We start from the raw sequence: 20847 nt of genomic DNA, 5'->3' as shown, positions 1-20847 counted from the left end.
AGACGTCAAAAGATAATTGAGAAAATTTGTGGCGTAAGTGTGGTGACACAATCAAATTGATTAGCAATTTAGATTAGGGGGGCTCGCCCCCGGGGGGGGGGGGGCACCCAAGCTAAATGACCTACTAGACGTTCGGTCCTTAAGGGTAGGTTTTTCATAGTTCAGCTAGTGCACTGTAAGGGTAGGAAATTACAAAACTGCACTGTAAGGGTAGGAAATTGTGATAAAAGGCCAATATTTTGGTAAAATGGGCACAAAATTGGTCAATTTTGGAGGAAAAATTCCACATTTTCTTTGAATATTGAGAAATTTTGAAAAAGTGCACTGATGGGTATGATTTTTCATGGAAATTCACTGCACTGTAAGAGTCCGATTTTAGAAGCCAAATTTTGGGCCGAATGTATGGTCGTTTTCAGATCGAGTGCCCTCCCCCCAGGGGCTTGCCCTCAAACGAACCACAGGCACAAGCATCCTACATACAGTTGTATCACAACATAAGGCTGCCATTTGACTGTCATTTATACTAATAATACCTCGTTTTAAAAAGTAATGAAATTTGACACTTATAATATAACAGTAATGAAAATAGCTTATTTAAAAGGTTTTTGTCATAGTTAAAAGCAAATCTTATTAAATGTTAAATGTGATTTTTGACATAATTGTTGTCGAGAGAGGAAGCTATATGTCATTTTGAACATTGGAATATGATTTTTGATCTAGAAATGGTTTGTGTTTATACTATACGATAATGATTTGATGAATATTTGAAGTGGTGTTCTTAGCCAGAAGTTGTCCACCAGGAAATATTGACTCCCTAAATCGAGCTGCGATGCTCCTCTTGTAAGTGAGTTTGAAAAATCTATTGTCGAAACTTTCAACGAGAACTCTTCTTCCCAGTGAACTTAGCTTTATTTCAATAAGTCCTTCTGTTGATAATAACAATCTTGGTCAAAACATATTGAAAATTTTGGTTAAATCCTCGTTTTTAGCAATTTAGAGAAAGTCGTTTTTGGGTTACACGTTTTTTTTTTATAAGGAACCTTAACTTTGCTCTGAGCCTGGAGTTCCTTATTTTTGCAGAGCATTTCAGTCTCCAAAGTTCCTTATCGAGTTCCTTACTACATAGGAAATTTTGAACTTTTTGCCCCTTGAAAGATCAAAATTTGGTCAAACTAGTCCAGATAAGGTACATTATTTTCAAATCCACTTATTCTCAGCCTGAGCAGTTATTTAACAATTCCTTATTTTTTGAACCATTTTCAGCCTCGAGTTCCTTATAAACATGTTCCTTATAAAAAAAAACGTGTAATTGATAAATTTATTCGAATATTTCAATTCGGAAGGAGTTTTTAAACTTGGTCCATCGAATTTTCGCTAGGGCCGTAATAAAAACCATTATACCAAAAAAGGAAAGACAATTGTTCTAACGACGAAGGAAACTCAAAAAGTGGTGCAAGTGGCTCTAGGTACAAGATTGTTGATTTCGGGATAAATTCCTGAAAAGTTGTCCAAACCACCCACCTTTTCGGCTTTTCGATTCGATGTTTGACCCGAATCCCTCCGATCTTATTGACTTAGAAGGGAACTTGGGAGAGAAATTGTACCTATATTGAAAAAAAACTCTATAAATATTACAGTGCTAATTAGATACTGATTTATTGAACAAATATTCAAAGAAATTTCAAGAGTTTTGTTTAGTCAGGTGTCAACATTTCATAGAACAAAGAATCAAACAAACAGACTAAAACACTATAAAACTGCAGTGACCCAGTGTCAATAAAAGCTTACAAACTTTCCTTATATATATATACAGAGGAATGATATATACCAACTTTATATCGCTAAGAATTTGAATCTGACAAGTACAAATCAACTTCTCTCCGCTGCAAAACCATCTTTACTTTCATTTGAATTTCACCTCGTGTTTTTTGTCTAAATATGTAATTTTTGAAAACTCGAGATAGCAGACACGTTTTTTCTAAGAACAAACTATATAAGTAAGAACATAAGGCTTCGAAGGCCAAAATCTTAAGAACAAGTTAAGAACATTTTAGGGCTTTGGGGGACTTTAAAACACCCAATTTCTTAGGAAAATAGACAACATTTTTCAAAAAATGGTGAAAATAAGAACATTTTTAGGCTTAAAACTCAAAAAGTTAACAACATCCGAAGGCTTCAAAAATGTTCTTATAAAAAAAACGTGTATTAACAAATGAAAATGGTAAGCTCCATAAATATTACCATTGCTATTAGGTTGTTTGCACGATAAATGCTTTCGCTTTGTGGCTTATGTTTACTAATACTAGAAGTACAATTAGAGAGAAATTAAATAAATTAGCAGAGAAAGGAGCATGGTATTAATTGGTTTTGCCTCATCATCATTATAGAAAATAAATAAAAAGAAAATCCTTCATTTTAGAGTAGATGTAATGTAATGTCTTTTGCAGTTGAACACAATTTAATTGGATATTGACAACGGTTCATCGGAGGATTTATAAAACCAGTTTTTTTGGTTACAAAATAGATCAAAAACTTTGTGAAAGATTTGAATGAATATAAATTGTATGTAAAAATATAACAAACTTAAACATGAAAAGTATTTACGTGATATTTATGATCCTGTATTTGGATTTGATTGCGTTTACGATCATTTTACCGCTTTTTCCGTCAATCATCGAATTTTACGACAATAAAGAACAAACATCGACAACAAAAGATGGATCTTTACGACAAATTCACGATTGTATGGAATGGTTTAAAACAACTTTGGGAATGCCTGATCGACGAAGATACAATAATGTTCTTGTAGGAGGTAAGTTACATCCCGCATTTTCGGTATACGTTTATTTATCTCAGTTTCAGTGTTACACGACCTTCTCACGGACCCAATAGGATTTTTTCTTTTTTTTTCAGCCAGTGGGGGTAAAAATAACAGACTGAAACTCATTGGGGATTAATGCTTTCTTATTTCTATGACTGGGGATTTAAATTCCATTGTTGACTTTTTCATTCAGTGGGGATATTGAAAGGTTAGCATAATATTGTGCAGTGAGGATAGGCTTATCTGATTATTTTCAGCGGGGACAAAGTATAATTTTCCACTAGGGACAATATTTTGGCTAATGTTTCCAGTGGGAAGGGTTCCCAGTGGGTCTGGTGAGAAGAGGGTGTAGTATTTGACGCCATTTTACTAGACCTTTTCAAAATTTCGTCACAAGCAATGCTCACCACCCTTTAAATGTTGCTATGGCTGGGGCCCCAGCTCCACTGGAAAATTTGGCAAAACTTTCGTCCCGGTGGGAAAAATACCCTGGAATTTCAGCCCCACTGAGAAATTGACTTTATGATTCCGGGGGGGGGGCACTCATATGATCTGGCCTACGTCATGTGCTGCACTTAAGGGTGGGGTTGTTCAGTTTTTCAGGATCCCAAAATGCACTGTAAAAGTGTGTTTCTGTGAGATTGCACTGCAAGGGTCGAATTCAAAATAATTGTTAAAAAGAAAGGTTTTTACTTCTCGTTTGTTTGAAAAAGTTTCTATTGTCTGATAATTGCAGCTGATGAGAATAGTTTTCTCAGTTTTTCTTTGAAACAGAAAATTTCCCAAGCTTCTTAGTTCGAGAGCTGTCGGCCTTTTTATTAGGTCATAAGCCTCAGAATTTTGACCATCCTCAACGTGGTGTTCGCCGTATCGAAAACTGTCAAAAAAGTTTTGTCAGATCGAACACTAGCGGTCTCTTTGATCTCCACGAGCCCAAAAAAGAGGTCAAAAAAGGGCTTAAATTTAGGTCATGAGCCTCATGTCTAAAATTTTACAGGTGATAATTACAACCCTTAAGGACAATGAAAATCGAAAATCTAACCAAAAAATCCGGTTTCTTGATCTGGTCAGATGCCCCTGAAGTTGAACAATTTGAGAATTTTCGGGGGGTCGAAAATGACCCCCCTCTTAGACGAAACTTTCTATAGCGTTTGATCTACTCAATATTTAGCGATGAAATTTGGACAGTGTGTCAATAACATCCAATTACACTTTGTGGGAAATTTATGTCATCATTTGATGACGTCATTGTGTCGTAATGACGTCATCAGTTACTCAAAATGGCCAAAATTTTAGACTTTTCTTACTTTTTACTCATTTGAATTCAATTTTTTTATATATCTGATGCTCCCTTTTTCATTCTCCAGTGTGTCCATAACATCCAATTACACTTTGGGGAAAATTTATGTCATTTTTTATGACGTCATTGTGTCGTAATGACGTCATCGGCTGCTCATCAGTTGCTCAAAATGGCCAAAAGGGGAGTCATTTTAAGTTCATCTTACTTTTTACTCATTTTTTCATAACAGATACCACTTTTTCATTCTCCAGTGTGTCCATAACATCCGATTCCACTTTGGGGAAAATTTTTGTCATTATTTCATGACGTCATTGTGTCTTAATGACGTCATCTGTTGCTCAAAATGTCCTAAATCTTTAGTTTTTCTTACTTTTTACTCGTTTTAATTCAATTTTTTTACTCGTTTTAATTCAATTTTTTTATATATCAGATGCTCCCTTTTTCATTCTCCAGTGTGTCCATAACATCCAATTACACTTTGGGGAAAATTTATGTCATTTTCGATGACGTCATTGTGTCGTAACGACGTCATTAGCTGCTCATCAGTTGCTCAAAATGGCCAAAAGGGGAGTCATTTTAAGTTCATCTTACTTTTTACTCATTTTTTCATAACAGATACCACTTTTTCATTCTCCAGTGTGTCCATAACATCGGATTCCACTTTTCATGACGTCATTGTGTCGTAATGACATCATCAGTTGCTCAAAATAGCCAAAATGGGGACCCCTTTTAAGTTTTTCTTACTTTTACATATTTTATCTTTTCCATTCTCCTGAAATCTTTGAAATTGTAAAGAACAGGTTGTTTGTATCGTTAGATACGGTTACTTTACGGAACAGATCATCAATTAAAGTTTCAGAGTTTCACGGGTTAAGACCTATGATCGTGAGAGCTTCTTATCATTGAGGTATCTGTAAATCTTAGTCGTACAATGAAAAAATTTATTATGATGTGCACAGTAATTTACCTACAAGTTACCGTAAGCTCAGCTGAAAATTAGACTTCGAAAATTGAAATATCAGACTCGGAGCCATTCCCTTAGCCCGCTTTTTTGTGATTCTGATAGCGCTCACGATTGTACCAACGTCTGTTGTTAATAAGTGATCTAAATTAAGATGGCTTTAATTTACTTCAATTCGAGGCCCGAAGGGCGAGTAAGAAATCTCATGGGTGGGAATTGCCTTTATAAATTGCTTTTTAATCGAATCCCTTAAGAGTAATTAAGAATTTAATAGCAACAAGCTACATGCTGAATGGACCTACCTAAAAGATTGACCTAATAAGACAATTGAAAAATGAGAACAATAGTATGAAAATGCAGAATAATACGAGAACAACTCAAGAAATTCATGGAATCCGACGATTCTCGGCTGTTCTGGCGATATTTAGTTCCTGTACCAAAATCAGTTTCATTGAAAATTGAACCATGCTTAATCGTGGAAATTCTTATAAATGATGCTTTTGTTTGCAAAAAAACAAAGACATGAAAAAATCCAATGAAAATCTGCAAAAACGGAAATTTCCGGCTTTTTTCGCCGGAAAAACATTTTCTCAAAAATCGAACTCGGTCATGTTTTGAGCATTGCGAATACGCATCATTCTGCAAAAAATCAGAGAAAAATTAGGATGAAAATTCGGGAAAATGTCAAAAAACTGGTTTTTCCGGCATATTTCCGGCATTTTCGGCCGGAAAAAAATGTTTTTCGAAAATCGGGCTCCGTCACATTTTAAGTATTGTCATTTTGCATCAGTGTGCAAAATTTCATAAAAAAATATAAAGTACAGCTCGAGAAATTCAAGAATTTTGAATAGTTCCGGCTTCAAAAGTCAATTTTATTGAACATTGAAACATGCTTGATGGTGGGCATTGCTATTAATAATGTTTTTGAATGAAAATACGACCAATTATAAGGAAAAAGTTCAATGAAAATCCAGAAAAACGGCGATTTCCGGCATATTTCCGGCATTTTCGGTCGGAAAATTTTTTTCTTTTAAAATCGGACTCGACCATGTTTTGGGCATTGTTAATACGCATCTTTGAACAAAAAGCCAATCCCGAGAAAAGCTGGCAACAGACGAACGAACGGACGGACGGACGAACAGACGAACGGACATGGGTTAATTTAAAGGACCTCCACCGGGGTACCCGGAGGTAGGTCCAAAAATGACGTTATGAACTTTAAAAAGATGTTGATAATATGTTGCATCACCCTCTTTTACAAAAAGTGCTTAGTTTTAATGGGTAATTAACTTTTTTGTTTCAAAATTTCTTTACACTGTCCGCAAAGAATTGAACTATTTTAAATTTTGCGGAAAATTTTTCTAAAAAGATGTGTCAAAAGTTATGACTGTTTTTTTAAGCCAAATCCAGATGAAAAATTGATGAAAAACCACTATTTTGAAGATTTAGAGACAAAGAAGCATTTACAAAAATTTTCCGCAAAAATTTTTATTGTTCGGTAAAAGATACACCATCTACTACGAAAAATTGTTCAAAATGTTTTTTCTTCGCCGAAACTAAGCTCTTCAAAGTTGAAATACTCTTCCTCGCAAAAGTCTTCATTTTCTTCCTCATCAAAAATTTTCAATGCAATTTTTGAATTTTCAGATTCAGGAATAGTTTGTCTAACAGAAAGTGTATAACATGCTATAGTTTTGTTGGTTACATCAGTCATAAAACACAATTTAAACACGGCAATTATGAAAAATTCACTATGGTCAGAGCCCTTAATAATTAGTTCCTCTGGAAACCCTGCGTACTGGTCAAATTTGTCCAATTTGTCTCTCCAAATCCATATAACTTAACTAAAACAGCAGTTTCAATGTAATTTTACTATAAATCCTCGATTTGATGATTTTCTTTTAGCCTTATTTGTGATTTTCACAAATTTTGGCGTCATTTACGGCATAATCAGCGCAATGATATCAACTCATAGATTGGCGTACGTCTATAATTAAAAAGCTATATACTCTAGTTAGGCATTGGGTAAAATGTTGTGGGATCCGTAAATTTAGAGTCACTCCATTAGTTACTCCACGATGACTTGAAAATGCTGTAACCCAGAGATATATCACACCAATCCTAGTCTCATTTTCAAAACGACTCGTAATGAGGAATCATTATAAAATGAAAGATGCTCCCTTTATTTACCTTAAGTGGAGAAATCTTCATGGAAAGGAATTTTCACGGAATTTAATTTCGCGGTTCACAGCTCAAAATTCGGAATTTTCGCGTAATTTAATTTCACGGTTAAGATAATTTTTGTTTACAATATGGCCTATTTTCTCGTTAAAAGACCAATTTTAGAGGTGATTTTTAAATCTTGAGGATATTAGTGTTCGGCGGAATTTAATAACGTGGATTTGTCAAAAACCGCGAAATTTAATTCTGCAAAGATTTCTTCACTTAAGTAGAGGTTCTGCATAAGGGAAGATTCAATATCAAAGAAAAGAAACAGGTAAGAGAAAAGAAAATACTGAATCACTGATTCAAAACTCGTCTGGCGTGTAAGAGGAAACCCAGAGCACCACTTCGTCTTTCAAACAGGCTATTTTTTACAAGCCCAATGAGATAACAGGAGAATGAAAAAGGGGTAAAAGTAAGAACAACTTAAAAGTGAGTCCCCTTTTGGCCATTTGGAGCAACTGATGAGCGACTGATGAGCAACTGATGACGTCAAATTAACACAATGACGTCATAAAAAATGACATAAATTTTCCCCAAAGTGTAATTGGATGTTATGGACACACTGGAGAATGAAAAGGAGCATCTAGAAAAATTGAATTAGAATGAGTAAAAAGTAAGAAAAACTAAAGATTTTGGCCATTTTGAGCAATTGATGACGTAATTACGACACAATGATGTTATCAAATAATGACATTAATTGCCCACAAAGTGTAATTAGATGTTATCGACACACTTGAGAATGAAAAAGTGGTATCTGTTATGAAAAAATGAGTAAAAATTAAGACGAACTTAAAATGACTCCCCTTTTGGCCATTTTGAGCAACTGATGACGTCATTACGACACAATGACGTCATAAAAAATGACATAAATTTTCCCCAAAGTGTAATTGGATGTTATGGACACACTGGAGAATGAAAAAGGGAGCATCAGATATATAAAAAAATTGAATTCAAATGAGTAAAAAGTAAGAAAAGTCTAAAATTTTGGCCATTTTGAGTAACTGATGACGTCATTACGACACAATGACGTCATCAAATGATGACATAAATTTCCCACAAAGTGTAATTGGATGTTATTGACACACTGTCCAAATTTCATCGCTAAATATTGAGTAGATCAAACGCTATAGAAAGTTTCGTCTAAGAGGGGGGTCATTTTCGACCCCCCGAAAATTCTCAAATTGTTCAACTTCAGGGGCATCTGACCAGGTCAAGGAACCGGATTTTTTGTTTAGATTTTCGATTTTCATTATCCCTAAGGGTTGTACTTATCACCTGTAAAATTTCAGCCATGAGGCTCATGACCTAATTTTAGGCCCTTTTTTGACCTCTTTTTTTGGGCATCTGACCAGGTCAAGAAACCGGATTTTTTGGTTAGATTTTCGATTTTCATTGTCCTTAACGGTTGTACTTATCACCTGTAAAATTTTAGACATGAGGCTCATGACCTAAATTTAAGCCCTTTTTTGACCTCTTTTTTGGGCTCGTGGAGATCAAAGAGACCGCTAGTGTTCGATCTGTCAAAACTTTTTTGACAGTTTTCGTTACGGCGAACACGTTGAGGATGGTCAAAATTCTGAGGCTTATGACCTAATAAAAAGGCCGACAGCTCTCGAAAACGATTTTGAAAATCTGATTTTGCGTGGCAAACACCGTCGTTTCGAAATCGAGTAGCCCCCTGGGCTTTGATTTCATCCCCATTTAAAATTTTACTCTGAGTAGTCCATGTATTTATTGAGAAAATATTCGACCTGTGATACTCACGTTTCATATTGTTTAGAAATTGCACTCCAAAACCATCCCCAATGGATTTTTTAACCTTGGAACAATATAATTTTTTCTGTTTTACAATCATTAAAGCCACAAATTGAAAAGCCTCTTAGAAGCAGCGTAGTGTACCTTGTTAAATGTCCGCGATGTAACTCGCGCTATGTCGGCCAAACCGTTCGGCATCTAATTACGCGTTCGAAAGAGCATTCCAGAAGTCCAGTGGGAAAACATTTTCTTAGTTGTAATAGAGAGATTTCAATCGATAATTTCTCTATCATTGGCATGTCGACAAAAAATGAACAACATTTAATGACTCTTGAGGCATTATTCATTAAAGATCTCAAACCTGAACTAAACAAAAAGGATGAATACAAAAGCCGAGCACTAGTTATAAAAATTTAATGGTCCTTTTTCTAATAAAATGTTTTTAATTATTTCGTTACGCTTTACTGATTTTTTTCAATTTTTGATTTTTTCCGATTTTATTTTTTACAGTAGACATTTATTATGAGACGAGTGTTGTATGAGGAGGTTTTTTTTACGAAGATGTACATGTTTTGGATTTTTTACTGTTTTTAAAACTGTTTTTATATTTTTCTTTTTAGATATTAATCTGAAGATGAGAATCAAATCTCGAAATATATCATTAATATAAGAGAAATACAAAATTGTTGGTCACATCCTGTTCAATATAATTTTTATCCTCATTGAGATTTCAATCGAAATTTTTATCCCCGCTGTAGAAAAAAAGGTTCACCGGGGCTGTAAGACAGGAGTGCTCCTACCCTGTTCATTGAAAAAATTCTCGAAGCTCGTTTTACAACGATAATGAATGACGTTACTTGATATAACTCAAATTTTTAACCATAGATACCATAAGCAGGTTTATTGATAAAAGAGGTAGAATACTTTAAAAGCCCCGAGATATCAACCTCAAAACCTAAACTGGGAAACTAAAATCTACAACAGTGCGGATTTTTCGTTCGGAAAAAGATTTCTATTGATTAAGTCTGTTGTAACTTTACAACTCTTTTTCTTTCTAGGAATTTTGGGGTCAATATTTTCCCTGCTTCAGTTCATATGTAGTCCAACTATCGGATTTTTGTCAGACGTCTTGGGAAGAAAAAAAGTTCTCGTCTTTAGTATGGTATGATTTTCATTTTTATTTTTGAATACATGACAAAGGGTTTTATTGTTATTCTAACTCTAAGGTAATCTCGTACCCAGAGCCCCTTGTAACATTTTTTGATTTTACTGAGCATGGACATTGATATACAATCGTACAATCTTTCGCGGGCGCTATCAGAATCATAAAAAGTGAGCCAAGGGACTGGGTTTGAGCTTTGCTCTTGTTTGGCTTTTCTATCACAAATGGTTGTACGATTGTATACCAAAATCCACAAGAAATAATAAAAAACGTGGTGGTAGTGGCTCTGACATCCCTGTAACACAGACCCGGTATTGAAAAAATTGCTAAAACCATCCCCAGCATATTGAATCTGTTTTTTTGGAGCTTGGAATGCCTTGAAACAATAAAATTTCCAACCCAATTGGGATTTCAATAGGAATCTTTATTCCGCGCTGTTGGAAAAAATTACACCGGGGCTACGGGTGTGCTCCCGGAACGAAAATTAACTAAGGGACTGGATCTGAGTTTGATTCCGGGGGGTGGGGGCAATGGGTTTGTTGACTGACGGTTAAAATTGCACCCTTACAGTGAAGCAAAAATCAGTGAAAATCATACCCTTAGAGTACATTTTCCCTCAAATTTTTGATCCCTTTCGTGCAAAAAATCTTTGGTCAAAATATCTAGATTTTTCAAGAATTTTCTGAAATTTCTGCCTTTACAGTGCATCTTTAAACATGCTGGAAAAGGCACCCTTAGGAACCGCTCAGGCAAATTAAGGCACGTCCAAATTTACCATAATTTTTTATCACCGTTTCCACTTGTCATAGCATATCACTTCATACATCGAAAGAAGCCTATTGGAGTGTAGATCACTGGAATAGCTGTGCCATAATTAATTTTTTCACCCAAAAAAAGATATTAGACAAAAACCAAAAAATGCTGACGTCAGCAAAACTTGTTTTTTGAATAACTCCAGTTTGGCTTATGGTAAAAACATGAAATTTGGACCAAAGTTGCACACTATTAAAAGGATCATTTTGAAATGTTGCTGACGTCAGCACTTAATTGCAAAATTTCGTATTTTGCTGATTTCTGCTGACGTCAGCAAAATTTGCAAAAAAAAATTATGCAAAAATGTTCCTATTATTGATATGCAACTTTTGTCCAAATTTCATGAATATACCATAAGCCAAACTGGAGTTATTCAAAAAACAAGTTTTGCTGACGTCAGCATTTTTTGGTTTTTGTCTAATATCTTTTTTTGGGTGAAAAAATTAATTATGGCACAGCAATTCCAGTGATCTACACTCCAATACGCCTCTTTCGATATATGAAGTGATATGCTATGATAAGTGGAAACGGTGATAAAAAATTGAGGTAAGTTTGAAAAATCTGGACAGGCCTTAATTTGCCTGAGGCACATACCCGTCGGCCCTTTTGCCCAGCTGCCCCCCCCGGGGTTTGATTCTTAAGGGTAAGGTTCCGAGAAATTCAATCTACTTTTTTCTTATATCTCTCTTTTAAGTTGGGTACATTGACTTCATATTTTATTTGGTGGAAATCTGAGACGTTTACCCTATTCTTGGTATCTCGTATCGTTGGCGGCTTACTGAAAGGTTCAGTTACCATAGCAACTACAATGATGTCTGACGTCACTAATAAAGAAAATCGTGGCAAAGGAATGGTAAGTATTGTTGAATTGTCATGTAAATTTACATGGTTCAGTTTTAAAGTTTTCAAACTCTTTCTGAAAATTATATCTATTATCTTTCTGATAATTACAATTTTCCCTATTTCTTTTACTTTCTTTAACTTATCCTCGATATCTTTTTCGTAAAGTTCCAAAAATCTTATGCCTTAATCTTATGACCACCAGCATATCCTTCAAATACCTAAGCTATTACCAAACAGAGTTTGAGATCCTTCTTTTCTTTCTAGGCTTTTATTGGTCTCGGATTTTCACTTGGCTTCATCACCGGCCCGATGATAGGAGCTTACTTCGTATCGAAAGCCAAAGTTGATACGCTAACACATGCGTTCGCTTTACCAGCTCAAGTTGCCATGGTGATACAGCTGGTTGCATTATTAGCTACTGTGTTTTTATTGGACGAGACAATAGGTGAAAAAAAGGTACAAGGTGGTTTAAAATTAGAACTTTGAAATCGAACCCTTACAGTGCAGAGAAAATTTAGCCAAATTTGAGTAAATTTGGCGAAAAATCTTTCTTGAATATTTTTGTCCATTTTTAGGCAAAATTTATCGGGGAAAACTTCATCAGGGAAAAGTGACAAAATTTTGGCCAATTGACGAATATTTTTCCCCGACGAAAATTTTCCCCGGCCTTAATGCGTTTACCAACTACCAGCAAGTGACGAATATTTTTCCCCGATGAAAATTTTTCCCGACGAAAATTTTCCCCAACGAAGTTTTCCCCGATAAGGTATGGTCAGATTTTCAAAATTTTACACCTTTAGAGCGCAATCTTTCTCATCATTGCTCATTTCGACCCTTACAGTGCACTTTGGGACTTTGGAAAGCTTGGAAAAGGGACCCTTAAGGGCTGCACGTATGGTAGATTGTTTATCTTGAGTGCACCCAGGGCCTCCTGATTGTCCTTAAAGCCTTTGGCTTGTTAGAATATCCTTGTAACGTAATCTTTGTACCAGGGAGCTCTCACAATCATATAAGTGAAAAATAGTGAAAAATAGGTAACCTTTGCAAGTCGCCCTCCTTTAGTCAAGGACTATCATAAGTTCATAGTTAGGACGTGATAGATTTATCTCATACCCAGAGCCACTTAAACCACTTTTAAAATTTACAACGTGATTACAATCGTGAGCGCTACTTAGAATGAATAAAAATCGCGTACTAAGGGGCCTGGTTCGAGTTTTAGGATAAGCAGGAGGTTTATATGAATATTTTTTGATATTCATACTTTCATTCTAGGAATTCGATGTGAAAGCCTTGATATCCAAAATCTGGTCATACACAAATCCAATATCGCTATTATGGGGAGGAAAATCAAGTGGCAAATCTTCCAAAACTTTACATCAATTCACGATCATCAATTTCATTTATCTACTGATATTTTCTGGTCTTGAATTTACGCTAACTTTTGTGACGCATGAACGATTCAACTTTACAAGGTAATAGTAAGATATTTTTATGTTCGATATTTCTAGATTTTCGAAATCTTGTGCCAAGAGTCACTTACGCTACTTTTTTACTGATGAACGTTATACAACCTTTATCATAAAAAGCGAACTAAGGGACTAGGTTCGAGTTTGGGATTCTCGCGACCTTGGCAGTCAGATAAAAGTGTTTGATTTTATTCAGTTGTGATGGTGACTCGAAAAGCCTCTTACTAGCAAACAAATACACCTTGAACGTTGAACCCACTGGACTACACGCTTTTTGGACCTACCCCGGTGGGGTGGAGGTCCTATAAATTAACCTTTGTCCGTTCGTCCGTTCATTCGTTATTAGCTTTCCTCGTGATTGGCTTATTAGTTTTTTCTGATTTTTGCACAAAGATGTGTAACTATAAACCCTCAAATGTGACGGAGCCCGATTTTCGAAAAAAAAATTTTGGGCAAATTTGGGCCAAAAAACGGCTAAAAAACGGGTTTTTTGGACTTTGTAAAAAATTGGATCATTAACTTTTTCTGATTTTTTGCATGAAAGTAGGGTACCATTATAGGTAATAGATAGCTCAAGCAGATTTTTCCAAAAATATTTTGTTGGCTCAAAAAACGCATGTTTATCTATAAGAATCACTATTAATAAGCATACATCAATGTTCTTAGTTAAGTTACTCAATTTTTTTTATGAGATAGATGTTTTTTTGCTCATGAGGGCTTACTTTTGAAGAATGTGTGTGTTTAGACATAAAATTTTGGTTGCTTGGCGTGTTTTTATAGAAAAACTGGCCAAATTCGATATTTATTTATAAGCACATTATCAATTACTTAGGTATTAGCTTTTCTCGAGATTGGCTCTTTGATTCTTTATGATTTTTTGCACAAAGATGCATAACAATAAACCCCGGGGGGGGGGGGGGCAGCTGGGCAAAAGGACCGACGGGTATGTGCGGGTCCTAAGGGTACCTTTTCCAATATGTTTAAAATGCACTGTAAGGGTCGGAAAAACTAGAGATGCACTGTAAGGGTAGAAATTTCAGAAAATTCTTGAAAAATCTAGATATTTTGACCAAAAATGCTAGAATTTTGACCATTTTTTGCACGAAAGGGATCGAAAATTTGGGGGAAAATGCACTCTAAGGGTATGATTTTCACTGATTTTTGCTGCACTGTAAGGGTGCAATTTTAAAAGCCAATTTTTGGCCCACACATACCGTCAGTCCACAAACCCAGTGCCCCCCCGGGTATAAACCCTTAAATGTGACGGAGCCCGATTTTCGAAAAAAAATGTTTTTGGGCAAATTTGGGCCAAAAAACGGCTAAAAAAGGTGTTTTTTGGACTTTGTTAAAAATTGGATCATTAATTTTTTCTGATTTTTTGTATGAAAGTAGGGTACCATCATATCATAGGTAAAAGATGGCTCAAGCAGATTTTTGCAAAAAAGTTTTGTTGGCTAAAAATACGTATGTTTATCTATAAGAATCACTATTAATAAGCATACATCAATGTTCTTAGTTAAGTTACTCAATTTTTTTATGAGATAGATGTTTTTTGCTCACGAATATTTCAAGAGCATGAAATTTTGGTTTCTAAACGTTTTTTTTATAAGAAATAAACGACTAATTTTAATAGATCGTCACTATTTGTGTTCTGAATGATTGCTTAATGGTCACGCTCACGTAGATATCAATTATATATGTGTTAAATGCATAACCAGGTAGGTCCATAAAAGTATTTTATGAGAATAGTGTACTTTGGATAAGGGTCAAGTATTCTTAAGAAATATGCTTAACGTATTCTTACTTTTTTAGACTTGACTTTTTTACAAACATGAGAAATAATCAATTTGAGAGTTTTGGACTTTTGAATGAACATTTTGAGCTAAAATTACATTCTTGACTCAAAGTTTAAATTCAAGTCTAACAAAGGAAGCAGTTTTTTCTGTTAAAACCAAATACAAAATGACTGTATTCTTATCAAACTCTGTGAAACTCACTCACCCTAGAGGGTATTCTTAGGGTATTCTAACGATTTGGCCAATTTTCACTCTAATATACTTATAGAATATATTCTTATAAAAAAAGCGTGTAAATTCCCTGACTGGATGTATCGAGGGATGTATAACTTGGTAACGTATCAACTACACTTCACATTTTTCGAAACTATAACCGTATTCCTTTTGTTATTTTACAGTATGCAACAAGGAAAATTGTTTTTGTTCGCTGGTATCATTATGATGCTAGTACAAGGTACATATTCTATTACTCTCTAAGAATTTACAAGGAAAGTTCATTTTCCATTCAAGCAAGAATTTATAAAAACTTTGACCCTGTAGACACTCCTGCGTCACAGACCTGGTGTGACCCTCACCTACTGGAATTTTGAATTTGATTTATCCCCATTTCAAAATTCAATTGAAAAAATAGCACTCCTTACCCATCCCCATTCGACTTTTTTACCAGAGTGAGAACAAAAGAATTTCTAATCCCCATTGGGCCGTCAGGATGTGAGACAGGGGTGTATTAATGTTTCTCTTAATCTTCAAAAAAATATCTTTCCAATGGAATGTAATACGTTCTTAACTAAATTTTTTCCCACTTTGATCAAAATTCTACAAGAGTATTATGAATGTTGCTACCTTTCTATTTAGGTGGTTATGTACGTCGAATGAAGCATAGGAATGAGAAGAAAATAGCGATTCAGGTATTATCTTTGCCGTTCTACTGGTAGAAAAACTTCCATACTCAGTTTTTGATTACCCCTAACGACCTTTATTGGCATTAATAATTTTTTGGGGGAAGATCTGAGTTAATTTAAAAGCAATGGTATAAAATTGCAGGAAAAAATCAACTTATTATTTTCAAAGTTTTTGGCCACTGTGTCGCAACCTAAATCATCTACTTTAATGGGATAAACTTTCGCGAGGATTAAATTTCGCAGATTTCACGGATTTGGGTGTCATCCGTGAAAACCCGCGAAATTAAATCCCAATGGAATTTGGAAGGGCCTCATCCGCGAAATATTTCTAATCAAAATTCAAAATATTCCATATAAGATACTTTTTGAATGGTTACTTGCATCAAAAAAGCGCAAAAAATGTGAATTTCAACAACCAATATGCATGATTTGACAGTATAAAGATACAAAATCGTGAAAATATTGCCACCCAAAAGTGCCACCCGCGGAACTAATTCCCCGCGAAATTTTTGAATTTCGCGGATAGGCCCAACACTGCGAAATTTAATCCCGCAAAATTTTATCCCATTAAAGTATATGGGAAGACTAGTGATAAAAAATTACGCCAATGTGGCCATAAAAAAGAGCCAATTAAGGTGTCAGAAATAAAAGATGAAGGAAAATAAAGCCCATTAGCTCTAAATGTGAGCTCTTTCCTCTTAACGTTTTTCAGCATCCCAAAATGCACTGTAAGGGTGTGTTTCTTTGAGTTGCACTGCAAGGGTCGAATTTAAAAAAATTCAAAATAACTGTTAAAAAGAAAGGTTTTTACTTCTCGTTTGTTTGAAAAAGTTTCTATTGACTGATAATTACAGCTGACAAGAATAGTTTTCTCAGTTTTTCTTTGAAACAGAAAATTTCCCAAGCTTCTTCTTTCACACAGATTTACAGCTGAGAAATATAGTGCACTATAAGGGTTTGGTAAATCAAGAGAAAATGCATTGAAAGGGTACCTTTTTAGCCATATTGAACGCACTGTAAGGGTACGATTTTGAAAAGCAGATTTCGCACGGCACATACCGTGGTTTCGAAATCGAGTGCCCCCCCCCCGGGATTAGCTCGTCATGTTAACGTGGTTTCTGCATGGTAGCCAAAAGTAAGTACAAACTTGAAGTGCAGTGGTACTTCAGGCATGTTTTGAATAATGGGTCTGCAATTTATTTCAGGGCATGTTTGCTATGATACCAGCAATGATAACAATCGCATTTGCTTCCACTGTTCGCTACACTTATATTGCATTAGCTCTTTACTCATTCGGTAAGAAAACCTCTCCCTTACTCCTTTTTGTATATATAATGTAACATCTGATTGGCTGAATTAAAACAAAGGACACTGTCCTTGATGGTCAACCAGGAAAAACGATGGGCTCTAATTGGAATATGAACCCTGTTAAGTGTTTCAAATTTTCTCTCCAACAAAAATGGAAAAAAATTATTAAAAATCTACCTTGACCAGAAGTACGCCATATTATCCCATCTTACATCCTTGATAAGTCAAGATTACGTCTTTTTCATATCAGAAACACCCGAAAAAACCGGAATTTGACCCTATTTTTAGTAACACTCATGAGTCAAATTTCGGTGTTTTACCGAGAGGAAAAATGACGTATGGACGCATATCAATAATTAGTGGCTCTTCCACCCCCCCCCCATTTCCGGACATAGAAAGGCCCTGAAAGACAGACAACAAAATAATCTTTGTATGATTTATTCTACTCCTTTTTCATTTCAATTTTCAGGTGCTGGTACCGTTGTCCCATGTCTGACTGCTTTATTTTCCCAGCACTGTAAGTTTATAACATTACAATTATGTATTTTATTTGCATCAATTTTGATTATGACAGGATGTGTCAAATATTCACCTTCTAGCTCTAAATACATGCGATACGCACAAGGATTAGCTTATCTTAAAAATTAAAAGCTATATCCCATCTACGGAAAAATTTGAAAGATTTCAGCCAAATAAGACCACTCTTTGAGTATTTTTGCTGCCCAAAAATTTAGCTTTATTTTGACTAAAACAGGCCAATGCACTCCCAGAATATAGGTTAAATAAGTAAAGTCCCCTTCTTCTCTAAAATTTGTTTCTCTACCCAATGTGTTACGTATCTCAAATTTTTTACAGAATCACTTCACAAATCTTTTCTGGTCTTTTTTTTTCAGCCGAAAATATCAATAGTGGTGAAAATATTGGAATCTTTCGATCTGCAGGAGCTTTGGCAAGAGCTATTGCACCTTTCGTAACGTGCACACGTAAGTTATAAATATTTAGGAGAAATCGTGGGAATATCCTGAATCCTGAACTATTTAAAGGGGGCCTTTAAATTTATCAAAGAAAAAAAAAAGTTTCCTCAAGGTATAACTAAGGCAGGGGTCAAATGTGCGAATAGAAAAATGGAATCTGACATCCATCCTTCATTTTCAAGCCCTGGTTGTTATATTAAACCCTCCCCCCAACTAACTTGAACCACTTGAGATAGGAGTGCAAAAACTGTTAAATACAAAATCGAGTTAATTTATCGTTATTGCGTTTTTAAGAAATGTTTGAAAATACCGGACCAAAACGAAATTTCAATTCAATAGTTGCATTCAGCAAAAAATATTTCAAGATTTCCAGAATAATCAAAATTTTAACTACTTTACAAGATATCAAAATTTTCAAAAATAATTTAATTTGGAATGTACGAACTCATACGAAATTATTCTATTTACATTTTTAAATGAATTTTTTAAACATAAATATGCTAAAATTTGGACAATCCCATAAGGATATAACCCCGTAGGCTTGTTGATATGGGCTTTCTAAAGAGCAGTTTTTAACTGATAGCAACATATTTTGCTGACTATAAACAGCTCTGGATAAACATTGTTAAGAGATAATTTGACACGATTCCCTTCAGTTTTCTTGAAATAACCTATACGTAAGCCTGAAAGTATAACCCCATTCTAACCCCTAGTTAACCCTGTAGAGATGATGTCTAAGATCTCCATCCAGTGTGGAAACAAGACTCTAATTCAAGAAGACAAAAATAAAGATTGTCTCTACTCAGTGTCTTCTTCAGATTCATTTTCGATTTTCTTCATATCATCATTATCATCATTATGTTCGTAATCATCATCACCATTATCTATTTTCTTTGACATTGAAGAAGCAGATAGATCAGTTTCAGAACAATGTTCACAAGCATGATCTTCTTCTTCAGTTAACGCATCTGAAGATTCGCTGGCATCATCTCCAGAAAAGAAAACATTTTCTCGTAACATATCACGCTCATTCCGTAACTCGATCAATTCTTTCAATAGGATGTGATTTAATCGGATTAACTCGTTGTTAGAAATACGTTGTTTGGGTGGTGGTGGTGGTGGGGCGGTTGTTTCAGAATCATCAACCGCCATAGATTCAGTTGGTTGGTCTTGGTCTGTTGTAGTGGGTTCGGCTTGTTTTTCGACTCGATCTGGGGTCGGTTTTGGATCCGTAGCACCATCACCACTTTCGGTGGTCGTTTCATCTTGATCTTTGGTGATTAGATTTGAAATATTTTCATCATCTCCACTTTGAGTACAAACTTCTTCTTGAATAACGATATTACCTTCACAAATCTCGATGTAACGAAATAAAGCTTCACTCAAATCTTCATAATATTCTTTCTCTTGGCAAGCAGCATTATATTCATCAAACATGACACGCAATTGCTGAATCAATGTATTGATAGTTTCAGCTTGTTTCTTAATGATTTCTGATTGTCTATTAATGGTTTGAACTTCAGTCTCGGTTTCGGTTATAAAATCATCATCATCTTCTCCGTCGCTTTTTTTGTTAAAATCCAAAGCATCAACTTTGGCAGCAATTTCATCTAAAACAGCATCACTTTTGATTTCAATATTGTCCTTTACCGATTCAGGAGACATTGAATGGTTTTCTTTCGTAAAAGTTCTGTCAACATCTGGAGACAGTTTTTCTTCAGTGATTGATGCCATAATTTCAAAATTTGATGAATAACTCTCTCCTTCCAATAAAACAGAAACTGAAAATTTTTTTTTGATTTTATTTTTTGTTCAAAATCGAAATCGAACAAAAACATTCGAATCATTTTGTAATTCGAATGCCCAAAACGTTCGAATGAATTAAAGGCCTATCTACACTACATGTTTATGCGGCCTATCCACTGACCTTAGGGCGGGGCAACCTCGTTCCCTGCGTATTATCAGCTTTTTGATGCTTACTGATAGCATAGAGCTAGATAATATTCTTTGGCGTCAGTCAGTAACGCAAATCAAGCCTGGAATACAGGGGGCGAGGTTGGGGAAAGGGCGCACAGAAAATTAATTGAAAAATTATTTTTCTCTTTCTTTTTATAGTATATTGGAGTTTGGGATCTGTATCCTGCTATCTGATCGGCGCTGGTCTTTTTATCCTACCATTGTTCCTTCTGAGTAGAGTATCAGTGGAATCAGAAGAGGAGAAAAAGTCAAAATGATTCGATTTTGGTTAGGTGGTTAAAGTCAATGTATCCAATTGTACGTAGATCTTTTTTAGAAACTTCTAGATAATTTAAATCATTGCTGTGTTCAGTATTTTTGTAACATCATAACTTTTTTTAGTAAATGATATATTTATATTTTTGGAATGATATATGCATTTTTACTCACCTTTTCGGTAATAGAATACAAGGAAAATAAACTGTTCGAAAATATTTCTTATAGGATTAGTCCACTGAAATAGTCTATACATAATGGATCATAACTCCGCCCCCATTTTACAAA

The 20847-nt window shown here is 35.0% G+C and overlaps 1 protein-coding gene across 1 annotated transcript; it reads left to right on the top strand.

Annotated features, from left to right (window-relative positions):
• The first annotated feature begins 2304 nt into the window (after nucleotides 1-2304).
• Nucleotides 2305-20764, top strand: LOC136803742 (major facilitator superfamily domain-containing protein 10-like). Its single transcript, XM_067060463.1, has 11 exons — nucleotides 2305-2812; nucleotides 10122-10225; nucleotides 11733-11891; nucleotides 12146-12337; nucleotides 13154-13353; nucleotides 15542-15597; nucleotides 15999-16051; nucleotides 17251-17341; nucleotides 17823-17870; nucleotides 18247-18336; nucleotides 20443-20764. Exons 1-11 carry the CDS (start codon nucleotides 2590-2592, stop codon nucleotides 20559-20561), a joined length of 1335 nt encoding a protein of 444 aa, XP_066916564.1. The 5' UTR covers nucleotides 2305-2589; the 3' UTR covers nucleotides 20562-20764.
• Nucleotides 20765-20847: the final 83 nt, after the last annotated feature.

The sequence above is a fragment of the Clytia hemisphaerica genome, unplaced genomic scaffold (genome assembly GCF_902728285.1).
Source record: "Clytia hemisphaerica strain Z4C2 unplaced genomic scaffold, Clytia hemisphaerica genome assembly, whole genome shotgun sequence".
Taxonomy (NCBI): Eukaryota; Metazoa; Cnidaria; class Hydrozoa; order Leptothecata; family Clytiidae; genus Clytia; species Clytia hemisphaerica.
Note: the sequence above shows the minus strand (reverse complement) of the source record. Positions and strands in the feature narration are given on the sequence as shown.

Excerpts from the sequence above, each read along its gene's own strand:
- LOC136803742 (XM_067060463.1), top strand. The coding sequence starts at position 2,590 with ATGAAAAGTATTTACGTGATATTTATGATCCTGTATTTGGATTTGATT. Across the intron at positions 17,342-17,822 it reads ATTAGCTCTTTACTCATTCG|GTGCTGGTACCGTTGTCCCA; the intron begins GTAAGAAAACCT and ends TTCAATTTTCAG. Across the intron at positions 18,337-20,442 it reads ACCTTTCGTAACGTGCACAC|TATATTGGAGTTTGGGATCT; the intron begins GTAAGTTATAAA and ends TTCTTTTTATAG.